We start from the raw sequence: 12,500 nt of genomic DNA, 5'->3' as shown, positions 1-12,500 counted from the left end.
CTCACTTTATTACTCTCAACATGCGGACAGGAGAGCTGTCAGTCAATGAATGTGAAAAAGTAACAAGCGTTATTTATTTGAAAAAGTAACTGATATTTTGTTGTAAATTGAAAAAGTAATGCATTACTTTACTAGTTACTTGAAAAAGTAATCTGATTACATAACTCAAGTTACTTGTAATGAGTTCCACACGACACAATCAAATATCTTAATTCGTGTTCTGAAGATGAACGAAGGTCTTACCGGGTTTAACAACATGAGGATGAGTAATTACTGACAGAATTTTCATTTTTGGGTGAACTATCCCTTTAAACACACATGCGATGAGAGCGTGCGTTTAGATGTTTAGCGAGAGAGGGAACCTTAGTGCTCATGTTGAAGTTCCTGTAGACGGTCCGAGCGCCGTACAGAAACGCGTCGCCGTCGTTAGTGATGCATCCGTCGACGAAGCCCTGCGCGTCCAGGAACGCACACATGGCCTCCGCTTCTCCCGCCGCCGTCACCCACGGCACACCCAGACAGTCCAACATCTGCGCACACTGGGAGAACAGGGATTCAAGCCGGATTGGGGGATTACTGCTGGTTTGACACTTGCGGACGTTTTTGTCTTTTTCAGTTTTTTAAATGTCTTTTTTTGGATCATTTTGCCTGTGTTAATGCCAACTGCATACAATTTGGCGCAGGTGTGTATTTATATTAGAATTGTACCATTTCACCACCATTTCCTTTAAAAAAATCTATTTTGCACAAGAAACACACAATAGTTCCTCTCAGAACTAAAATGTCCCCATTGAAACCCATTAAAACTGCAATTTTTAATGACCATTTAACTATAAAATGATGCAATCTTTGTTAACAGGCTTTAATTCTGTTGGCAAGGGAGCCATTTTCTCAGGTTTGGCCTATAAAGCAAATACACACTTTATTCCTGTTTGCTGTTTCTGTGTGTTATAGAGACAATTGGATACATTATGCAGCGATAATTGTGTGTGTGTGTGTTTGTGTTGGTGTGAATGTCAAAGTGTGGTTTGTATGTGTAATGAAAAAATGTGTATGTGTGTGTGCTGCAAATGCCACACTCAACCACTGTGTCCCAGAGTTTTACTGGATCTAATGGGGAAAGTCTGTTCCTGAGCCCAAACACACTCTCACTGAAAGCTCATTTTTTGAGATATCAGCCTCAAATATGGAACACAACTTATTTAGATTAATGGCTTTGATGTTCTAGCAGTTTTAGATTTCAACATGTTTCATAAAATATAAATTCTATATAAAATAATGTTCATAAACTTAAACCAATATAGCTTTTTTTTGTTGTATTTTAATTTAAATTGTTTCTTCTTTCAAATGCGACCAAACCTAAGTCTGTACTCCCAAGGTTCAAATTTTTATGACACGGACATTTTTGTCCACTATGTACCTATGTGTAACTTTTTTTAACTGATGCACAAGGGTTAAAGCTTCCTAATTGTGTTAGGAACCTCCTACAACAGGTTCACATGCATCCAAGATCAAAAAAACACTAATTTCCTCATAATATCTATTTCAGCATCACCTCATTTTCTCTCAGTGTCTGAAACGGTTCGTTCAGAGATTCAGTCTCTCTAAGCTCCGCCTCTCTGAGAGCTGCTCTGCTGTGATTGGTCAGAAAGCAAACGCTCACTATCATATCTGAATCTCAGCTCTTGATAGTCACAGTAGGCGCGTTTCCATTACAGAAATTTAGACAAAAATCTATTGCGAAATGACGGCGTTTCCATTAACCGATGTTATGCAACTAAAACGTAATTTCTTCCTCTCATGATAAGTCATTCCAAAAATCATGGCGACGGATGTTGGTTTATATGGTTTATGTATATCCCATCCACTGCACTGCCATTATTATTAATCGAAGGAGACGTGTGTGTGTTATCCAGCATTAATGGCAAGGAAAGACCCTTATATTTGAGAGCGGGCTCATATGAGGAGTTTCTGGGAGTTTCTCACTCATTTCTGCTTAGAGCTCGTGATTGGGGCATTTCTTTGTGGTTTAGAATCCGGTATTCCTGTAAATCTTTTGTCTTTTATGAGTTTAATAAAGACCGCGTTAAACACACCGCGTCTTCTACGTCAGGTGACTGCAAATGCGCAAAAACTGTTTCCATTGCAGTTTTGCGAAATATTCCTTTTTTTGAATTGCCTGAAAAACCTCCTCATGCGAGCATAAAAACTTTATTGCGATAAATTTTGCGGAATTGACGTGTTTCCATTAGGCGTATATTCAATTCGCAATTTCAATTTGCGCAATTTGAAGTGTAATGGAAACACGCCTAGTGATACGAACAGTAACGATGGCGTGTGTTTTACCGTATCAATCTCAGAAAACAGTGTCTTCTCAACACGAACCAAACTCTTCCAGTCTCAGATACACTACAGTGTTTGAGGGCGGGGCTAAGAGACGCTGTTCAGCCAATCAAGACCAGAGTTGGGGATTATGCAAATTAGCTACATGTGAGACTAGCGCATACACACCTCTCTGAGAACGGCCTTGAACCGGCCCCTGCTGGTGTTTTTGGCAGCTGCTGGTTTCGTGATGCTCTTGGGCTTCGGGCCGCCGAATCTCATCTCAGTGCGTTTGCTCATGGTTTCGGCTTTGATTCGGGGAGCTTCTCCTTCCATCACAAACACCAGCTTCACACCCGTCAGAGTGAGCGAAGACACGCGGAAGAACAGATTCCTGTACATGACACACGTCACCATGTGAGCGACTAGAGCCGCACGATTAATCGCAATCTCCATGTAATGGCACTTTAAAGGTACAGTGTGTGGTTTTTAGTGGCACCTAGTGGTGGGGTTGTGAATCAACCCAACAGAAGTTATGGTGGTCGACAGGAAGGGTGGAGTGTCTGTGTGTATGTGTGCGTGTGTGAGAGACGCCCTCTGCTGTTCAGATGGAGTGTGTGTGTGTGCGTGTGTGTAATGGCCCCCCTTTGATGTTCAGATGGAGTGTGTGTGTGTGTGTCGCCCTCTGGTGTTCAGATGGAGTGTGAGTGTGTGTGTCGCCCTCTGGTGTTCAGATGGAGTGTGTGTGTGTGTGTCGCCCTCTGGTGTTCAGATGGAGTGTGTGTGTGTCGCCCTCTGGTGTTCAGATGGAGTGTGTGTGTGTGTGTGTGAGACGCCGTCTGGTGTTCAGATGGAGTGTGTGTGTGTGTGTGTGTGTGTGTGAGACGCCCTCTGGTGTTCAGATGGAGTGTGTGTGTGTCGCCCTCTGGTGTTCAGATGGAGTGTGTGTGTATGTGTGTGTGTGTGACGCCCTCTGGTGTTCAGATTGAGTGTGTGTGTGTGTCGCCCTCTGGTGTTCAGATGGAGTGTGTGTGTGTGTCGCCCTCTGGTGTTCAGATGGAGTGTGTGTGTGTGTGTGTCGCCCTCTGGTGTTCAGATGGAGTGTGTGTGTGTGTGTGTGTGTGTGTGTGACGCCCTCTGGTGTTCAGATGGAGTGTGTGTGTGTGACGCCCTCTGGTGTTCAGATGGAGTGTGTGTGTGTGTATGTGTGTGTGTGTGTGTGTGTGTGTGTGTGTGTGTGTGTGTGTGACCCCCTCTGGTGTTCAGATTGAGTGTGTGTGTGTGTGTGTGTGTGACGCCCTCTGGTGTTCAGATGGAGTGTGTGTGTGTGTGTGTGACCCCCTCTGGTGTTCAGATGGAGTGTGTGTGTGTGTATGTGTGTGTGTGTGTGTGTGTGTATGTGTGTGTGTGTGTGTGTGTGTGTGTGTGTGTGTGTGTGTGTGTGTGTGTGTGACGCCCTCTGGTGTTCAGATGGAGCATTTACTACCGATCAGCCGCTGCACAGACAAACAGCGCATAAAATAATCGCAGCCTTTGCCAAATCGCGTGCGGTTTCAGTGCGATTAATCGTGCCGCTCTAATAGATGCCATTTCACGCTCACCTGAGATGCGGCTTTGTGACTTTTCCCATCATGCCCTGCACATGCTGGGCCTCACAGACCCACAGGCTGAGATCCACGGCGAGGGTTTTCCCTGACAGACTGTAGAGCGGGACACACTGCCGGACCGGCTCCAGAATCGACCAGAGCTCAGAAACACCCATGACCTTCAGAGACAAACACATCAATAACACACGAGACCTCAATGAATATTTCTTTGAATTTTCGACGGATACAAGCTTTCCTGTAGCGCCGACAGTAGAGCGCTAGCGCTTGCAACGCCGAGGTCATGGGATCGATTCCCAGGGAAAGCAAGAACTGATAAGAATGTAAATATCTACCTTGGAATGCAATGTAAGTCGCTTTAGATAAAAGCATCTGCCAAATGCATAAATGTAAATGCAAATGAGTATTGCATTCTACAGCTCGTACATCTATGATCTCTTTGTATATTCAAATACAAAGATACATAAATGTTATATAATGTATGCATGCATGTATGGTATATATATATATATATAAAGACTGGGAGCTGTGAAAATTATGATACACCGATGTTTTGCCAGATGAGAAGTTTATCTATATATCATCTTGATATCACTTTTAATTCCTTTTATAACTGTTTTAATTTTCCTTGCTTTTATTTTTTTAATTCCTTTCTGTGTAAAGTACTTTGAATTACCATAGTGTATGAAATGTGCTGTATAAATAAAATTGCATTGCCTTGCCTATACACACACACACACACTCACACTAACAAACATATATACACACACACACGTATATATATACGTGTGTGTGTGTGTATATGTTTGTGTGTGTGTGTATATATATCTTCACTCAGCTCTGCGTAATGTTGCAAGCTTATCTTTTATGGCCCTTTGTAAGAGATTGAGTCCCTCCTTCTGACTTTGTTCTGCTTTTCATATTACAGTACAAGTATCCACTATTCAGATAAAAAAACATAATGTCAACTCTGACATCGCAACGCTAACAGTTTATAAGGAGCAATTGGTACTTACATATGTTATATGTATCTTGATGTATAAAGGAGTGATGTTTATATGTTTAATCTGTTGTTTTGAAGATGTTTTTGTTGTGTAAAGCCTCCAGTTTGAACATTTGAACTCGCTCCTACTCGAGCGTCTGGAATCCCATCAGCGCCTCTAACGGTCAGGAGGAGAAACACTCTGAACACTCGCTTAATATTGTTTTAAAATGTACAATTATTTTACTTGTTCTACATAAAAAACACAAACATTCATTCCTTAATTAGATTGATAACTGTTAAAAAAAGATAGATAAAAAAGAAAGAATTGAATTATCAGTGATTTATTCAGGATGTGACGTCTTCAGAGACCCGTATGTACGTGACGTGTCTCAATCCCGGAATTCAGCAGCGCAGGAACTTTCGAGTTGCGGGCAGATTGATTCATCATAAACATCTCACAGACAGCTCAATAAATGTGAGTAATACAGTAGATTAAACTATAATAAATGGAAGAATCAATTACACGATTAGCAGGTTTGATTTTTGATGATTCTCATGTCGTTTGATCATAATATGACGGTCATGTTGTGTGTTGCACTTCAGAAAAATAATCATGCGATGTCTTTTAAATACCATTTAATTAATTATATATCAGTATGTAATCTTTTAGCACCGTGGTATCTGAATTGCACATGTAGTTGCCTTTTCCTTTTAATTATACATATTTTCTCCTTCATAGTTATACTGGTGTTTAGCAGTCAAGTTTAAGTAGTAAAAACCCTATTCATTTTGTTAATCGATGGTATTTGCTTCCACTAACGATGTCAGCCCGCATTATTTCAGTTTTTGTTAATAATCGTATTTAACAACAGAATTCCCTGTGGAAAAACTACATTACCCATGATGCTGTACAGAAAATCCCACCAATCAGAGAGTTGAAAAAAGCAACACGCTCCAAAATAGCCCCGCCCACTCCCATGATTAATTTGTATCTCAAAATGCTTAAATATTTGTATGTATATTTTGCAATACATGTAAAATATATGGTTTCTATAGATATAATCAACAGTAGTTTTATATTTCTACATTTCTAATTCGATTGATGTTCGCGATGCTTCATGGGATTGTAGTTCTTTTCCTCACTAAATCAGTTACGTCTGGATTTTCTTTTTTCTTTTTTTTTCATTTATATTTTGTCTTTTCACAATATGAATTTTACAGAACAATAAGGCAAACATTGACAATATTTAAATACAGACAAAACTTGTTTTTCCTTGAATTCCCTTAATGATAAGACATTCGTTTTTTGAAACATAAACCAAACATAACCATAAAACTAAAACAAAAAATTAAAAATAAAATTGTAGCTTAGAACTGGGGTGTGGTATGTGTTACTCTCCGTGACAATCCTTGCATAGTAAATTTGCTTTCTTCATCCTTCTACATAGTACATTAAAGAGGTATTCATAAAACATTCAGACCTTACCACAAGTCTCTAAACAAAATCCGTTCTATGTTGCCTAATATATTTAATCCATCCTTTCCAGATATTGTTAAATTTATCGACTTCCAATCTTAATGACGCAGTTAGCTTTTCCATCTTATAAATGCTTAGCATTACATCTACCCATTCTTCACGTCTGGATTTTCAAACACGTTTTTGCTTCAAATCAAAGTTTGTAGTTTTATGAATGATTCACCTCGTAGCTAATTTTTTTTGGCCGAGAAATTAATGTGAAAAATAACTTCCGGAAAAACTGGGCAGCACTAAATGCACTCTATTGTGCTTTACCTTAAAATGAACTTGCTTTTATAGATGCTATAATGAAGGTCATACCATAGTACAGTGGTGTGTAATGTAAGGCAGGTCTCAGTAAATGTTTGGTGTATTTCAGCGTGATGGTGACTGACGTACAGTTGGCCATATTCGCCAACATGCTGGGCGTTTCACTATTCCTGCTAGTGGTACTGTATCACTATGTGGCGGTGAACAACCCGAAGAAACTGGAGTGAGACAGAGAGGTGAGAACACACACACACACACACACACACACACCTGATCATGTCTGATGGGAAACTGACGTTTGCTCTTGCAGGATGTGAACGGGGAGAACCAGAGGATGATCCGGCCTGTAAATCTGCGTTTTGTATGGAAATCATGGGAATAAATTGTCAAAGTGCGAGAGGATTTGTGTGCGTGTGTTTTTCTTGATGTGAATAACGAAGTCTGCGTTTCTTTCGTAAATACACATTTATGTTTATTGCTTTCTAGAGTTCACAGAGAATTGCATTTAATTCTCAGTATTTTCACACTGAGTTTGATCAGGTTTCTGAACTGTAATAAGCAACACAATTCTATGCAAAATAAAATCTGCCACATAATTGTTCAATTACAAAACGAAGCCACACACACTTAAAAGGGTTTCCTTAGAAACACAACACACGTGCAGTGTGTTGTTGGTTTAGTGTTTATGGACGGTTAAAACAGCTGAATGCTGGGAAAGCACCACATTTCAGTCACTATTAAAGATGAGGATCTTCTGTAGAGGCTGATGATCCTCAGGTCGGCAACGATCTGTTGAGATGAAAGACTTTAAATATTAAAGTGTCACATCAAATCTGCTGCGGTTCATGCATACCGGAATGACCAATCACAACACACTCCTCCAGCCGACCAATCAGAGCACAGTGTGCTTTTCAGAAGGAGGGGGCTTCATAGAGACCGGGAGTAAGCAGGTGTTTCCCGTACAACGTCGCTTCACTACTATAGTACGATATAGTGCTGCACGATTAATCGTATCACAATCGCGATGTCATGATTATATGACGCAAAATGCTGCGATTTTATATGAAATAGCCTAAACAAATTAGGGCTATTAATGCAGCATCTGTAAATTTTTGTCATCATTTGGCTAGTGCTGCATCATGATGCCGCTCTTATTCATGCAAATGCTTTTAAACCATTCCTGCGCGACGAGACAAAAAAGTGCGCGCAGCCTGTGAATGTCCTGACTGTGACGCACAGAAAGACGCGCGCCAGTATCATGCGCATACACAGACCGCGCGCCAGAATACAGTTCTCTTTCGTGCTTAAACGAACAATAACACACTCGACAAAAATACATTTTGGCATAATTGTGTATTTTCATAACATAAGAGCAGTCTTATGATGAACGTAAAGAGTTGAGACTCGTGAGAGAATGAGGCGCGTGTGTGATCCTCGTCTCTGTCAGCAGCGGCTGCTCTTAAAGGGACAGTACACAGTAGCCACTAATTATCTCTGTCGTTAAAGTTAATCAAAGAAAGGGAACAGAGAAAACACACACTGCTCTTGACTACTCCTTATTAAAGTTACAAAAGTTCTTCTATATATAATTTAAAAATTGTATCCAGACATCAATGGCTTATTGATCATTATAGGTGTTATCAATAATTTAGTTGTTGTTTGAGTTGAGAAATACACATTTCAGAATTATCACTAATCTGTGTGTGCATTTTCCTTGAGAAAACCAAGCAAGTTGACACATGAAACCATTTGTTTATTATATCGCAATCGCAATATTGACCTCAATAATTGCAATACGACATTTTCCCCAAATCGTGCAGCCCTACTGCGATACATCCTTGAAGAAATCAACTAGCGAGTCACGACTGTTTCCCGAAACTGTATTGTCCCAAATTGGTCGTTCAACCACGTTGGTTAATGATGTCACGAATGTTAATGAATCTGTTTGAGATCGAATTAATGCTAGATGTTTTGCTATAAATAACAGACTATTTCTCCTTTTTCTCAGTTATTTTGCTTTATTTCAAGATTCAATCAGAGACTCGTTCTTACGCACACACACACACACACACACACACTCACACACACACAACATTCTTCAAGAACGAAGCTTTAAATCTCTGGACAAACTAAAAGACGTAAATGACATTTGTATGTATTCTAAATAAAAGATACAGATTGTACTGAATGTTAACTTGCTTATTTGCTCAAGGTCAGGATTTATTGAGTCACATGTTATAAAAACAATAAACTCTTCTTCTAACCGCAGGTCGAGATCTGTCGTTACAAACACACAAGTTTGCGATGCTGTTTGCGAATGTTCGTCAGAATGATGGTTTCGGGAAACACCGACTCGTTGAACTGCTGATAACGACGGAACCTGCGACTATAATTAGCTAACGATGCTTTTTTGAAACGCACCGCAGAGCGTTACTGACAGACTGGGAAGAGAGGAGCCGAAACTATGGAGAATATGTGGAAAATAATCAACACTCAAGCAGGAAAAGCGGGGGCCTGTACCATGATGGTAGTTGAACAAACTCCACGTTACAGGATTAGTTTTAAGTTGACAAAACCAAATCAATCCAACCAGGCTTTGTTGGTACCATGATGCTGATCATCAACTTCCTCTGTCACCTCAGGCTTTGATCCTGAGTTTAGCTGTGACATCAGTAGCGAACAGCCAATCACATGCTGAGAAAGAGTGAAACATTAATTTCTTGCGAGAGAAGCAGCGATTCACTTCTCTCTTCTGCAGAATATTACGAGATTGAAAAATATGAATAATTTAAACTAATTTACACAGGAAGAAGAAAATGGCTGTCTTTGAAAGAGGACCACTAAAAGAAAAGTCTTGCTATATCAGTGCAAGTACAAGTTGTGAAGTTAATTTATAGTTATACAGAACATTTAAGCTCACATGTTGTCATTTTATAGCTTTATTGATTATAAAGCATATTTATATTACCTTTATATATTTATTCCTTTAAACTGTAATAGTAATTGATTAACTAAAATTTTACATGTGTAATCGATACATAAATAATATCTAAATCATACAAAAATTATTATTCTAAATAAGCATTACTAAAAAGCCAGACGATGTTGTCTTTAAAAATAATTTGCTATGTAGTGACCTTTAAGTTGGAGTAGAAACAGGTGGAGTGACTTTATCGCATCAGACATGTGACACTCTGCTCACAGCTGATTGGTCCAAGATTGGTTTGAGATCTCTAGCCTGGAACATCATCTGTTAGCCACACTGCTAAAAGCCAAACCACTTTCATGGTGCCTAAAACCCAGGGTTGGCTCAAACTAAAATGAAACATACCTGGCTATCCACCTAAACCGGCTTCATGGTATAGGCCCGTGTTCTCGTAGAGCCTTTAAGACTTTGTAAACCCTTCCCTTAAGGACTGTGTGTCGTGTGTTACCTGTTTGTGTGTTTATCTCTAGCATCTCCAGAGGTCCTCAGCAGACGCGATGAACCGTCTTTCCCAGACACACCTAAAAAAAACAGATTCTGAGTTAAATGGATCCATCGGCAGCGTGTATTAATATTCAAATCACAAGCAACAAATAATCAGCATGTTGAGACGGAAAAATGTGTGACAAGAACACGAGGTTTAACCCTGTAAAGCCTGACACATGGAGTAACAGTCAGAAATGAAATGTCTATATTATTTGAAATGGAACTTTGTTTTGTATCATATTTGATGCATCAGACTCCGTTTTATTCAGAGGCCCAAAACTATACAATTTTATGCATATTCTGATATTTATATGAAGTTCTGATGCTTGTAAATCAATGAGTGTAGTGTGATATTTAAATGCTTAGTTTTATGATCAAAGCTCTGCAGTTTTCAAACATATAATGCACTGCAACATAATGATGATTGAGAGATGAACAAATAATCCTTCCTTGAAAGGCTCATGATTATATTTGATACTCGTGACTTTTCTATAAAATGATGTCTGGATAATCAAGTAAACCTTGCTTCAGTCCACTTGAAATATTACTTATTAGTTATATAAGTTATTCTTACGTTTACTTGATAAATATCAGAAAAGATTTCACAGCAGAAAGACTCGAGCTGAAGGTGGACGTTTGTACGAATACTAAAAGACTTTTACGTGCTAAAAAAGGTCTAATCTAGCATTTACAGGCTTACTAAATATGATGCAGTCGTCATTATAGGGTTAATTAAAGCTCCGGCTCTGACCTGCCGGGTGTTTCTTGATGTCGGGTTTGATCAGTTTCCACACTCTCATGTTGTGCGTCTCGTGACCCGTGAGCGGGACGACAACGGACTGAACGTCCTTCCGCACTGGGATACGGCTGGGCCGAGGCTGCAGCTCACATCTGAAACCAGAACACACACTTCAGTCGCTCTTCTAAATGTGTGATATTGTAAGTAATTGTTTAAAAATTACCATTATGAAATGGAGTATAACATTTATTGACATATTGTCATCAATCAAACCATAATGTACATACATGCATACACACATACATACATACATACATACATGCAAACATGCATACATGCAAACATACATACATGCAAACATACATACATACATGCATACATACACACATGCAAACATACATGCAAACATGCATACATGCAAACATACATACATGCAAACATACATACATACATACATGCATACATACACACATGCAAACATACATACATGCAAACATACATACATACATGCAAACATACATACATGCAAACATGCATACATGCAAACATACATACATGCAAACATACATACATACATGCAAACGTACATACATACATGCAAACGTACATACATGCAAACATACATACATGCAAACATACATACACACATGCAAACGTACATACATACATACATGCAAACATACATACATGCAAACATACATACATACATGCAAACATACATACATGCAAACATACATACATGCAAACATACATACATTCATACATGCAAACATACATACATACATGCATACATACACACACATACATAAATACACACACACATACATAAATACACACACACATACATAAATACACACAAACATACATAAATACACAAACACATACATAAATACACACACACACATACATAAATACACACACACATACATAAATACACACAAACATACATAAATACACAAACACATACATAAATACACACACACATACATAAATACACACACACACGTACATAAATACACACACACATACATAAATACACACACACACATACATAAATACACACACACACACATACATAAATACACACACACATACATAAATACACAAACACATACATAAATACACAAACACATACATAAATACACACACACATACATAAATACACACAAACATACTTAAATACACACAAACATACATAAATACACAAACACATACATAAATACACACACACACACATACATAAATACACACACACACATACATAAATACACACACACATACATAAATACACACACATACATAAATACACACAAACATACATAAATACACAAACACATACATAAATACACACACACACACATACATAAATACACACACACACATACATAAATACACACACACATACATAAATACACACACACATACATAAATACACACACATACATAAATACATGCATACATACTACATACATACATACATGCATACACACATACATAAATACACACACGCATACATAAATACACACACGCATACATAAATACATGCATACATGCATGCATACATGCAAAGATACATACATACATACACACAC

The 12,500-nt window shown here is 38.6% G+C and overlaps 3 protein-coding genes across 6 annotated transcripts in view; 1 reads left to right on the top strand and 2 right to left on the bottom strand.

The window, feature by feature from the left end:
• Positions 1-5,095, bottom strand: part of gen1 (GEN1 Holliday junction 5' flap endonuclease) — a 23,623-nt gene extending 18,528 nt beyond the window's left edge. Inside the window, exons 1-4 of the mRNA XM_077232035.1 lie at positions 4,943-5,095; positions 3,924-4,087; positions 2,512-2,716; positions 363-539 (exon numbers count right to left, since the gene is read on the bottom strand). Of these exons, the coding sequence (XP_077088150.1) occupies positions 363-539; positions 2,512-2,716; positions 3,924-4,084 (543 nt within the window). The 5' untranslated portion in view covers positions 4,085-4,087; positions 4,943-5,095. The remainder of the gene's footprint in view (positions 1-362; positions 540-2,511; positions 2,717-3,923; positions 4,088-4,942) is intronic.
• A 1,711-nt stretch (positions 5,096-6,806) lies between these two features.
• Positions 6,807-7,099, top strand: LOC143740005 (dolichyl-diphosphooligosaccharide--protein glycosyltransferase subunit 4). Its single transcript, XM_077232017.1, has 2 exons — positions 6,807-6,933; positions 7,008-7,099. Exon 1 carries the CDS (start codon positions 6,811-6,813, stop codon positions 6,922-6,924), a length of 114 nt encoding a protein of 37 aa, XP_077088132.1. The 5' UTR covers positions 6,807-6,810; the 3' UTR covers positions 6,925-6,933; positions 7,008-7,099.
• Positions 7,100-7,143: 44 nt separating this feature from the next.
• LOC143740010 (cytosolic carboxypeptidase-like protein 5) overlaps positions 7,144-12,500 on the bottom strand; it is a 29,805-nt gene continuing 24,448 nt past the window's right edge. For 3 of the 4 annotated variants that reach the window (XM_077232026.1, XM_077232024.1, XM_077232025.1), the window contains exons 14-16: positions 10,921-11,060; positions 10,132-10,204; positions 7,144-7,486 (exon numbers count right to left, since the gene is read on the bottom strand). In XM_077232026.1, coding sequence (XP_077088141.1) covers positions 7,471-7,486; positions 10,132-10,204; positions 10,921-11,060 — 229 coding nt within the window. In that variant the 3' untranslated portion in view covers positions 7,144-7,470. The remainder of the gene's footprint in view (positions 7,487-10,131; positions 10,205-10,920; positions 11,061-12,500) is intronic. The other variant, XM_077232028.1, reaches the window with a different exon arrangement.

Source organism: Siphateles boraxobius, unplaced genomic scaffold (genome assembly GCF_051911475.1).
Source record: "Siphateles boraxobius isolate OS27281-9 unplaced genomic scaffold, OSU_SipBor_1 162, whole genome shotgun sequence".
Classification (NCBI taxonomy): Eukaryota; Metazoa; Chordata; class Actinopteri; order Cypriniformes; family Leuciscidae; genus Siphateles; species Siphateles boraxobius.
Note: the sequence above shows the minus strand (reverse complement) of the source record. Positions and strands in the feature narration are given on the sequence as shown.

Excerpts from the sequence above, each read along its gene's own strand:
- LOC143740005 (XM_077232017.1), top strand. The coding sequence starts at position 6,811 with ATGGTGACTGACGTACAGTTGGCCATATTCGCCAACATGCTGGGCGTT.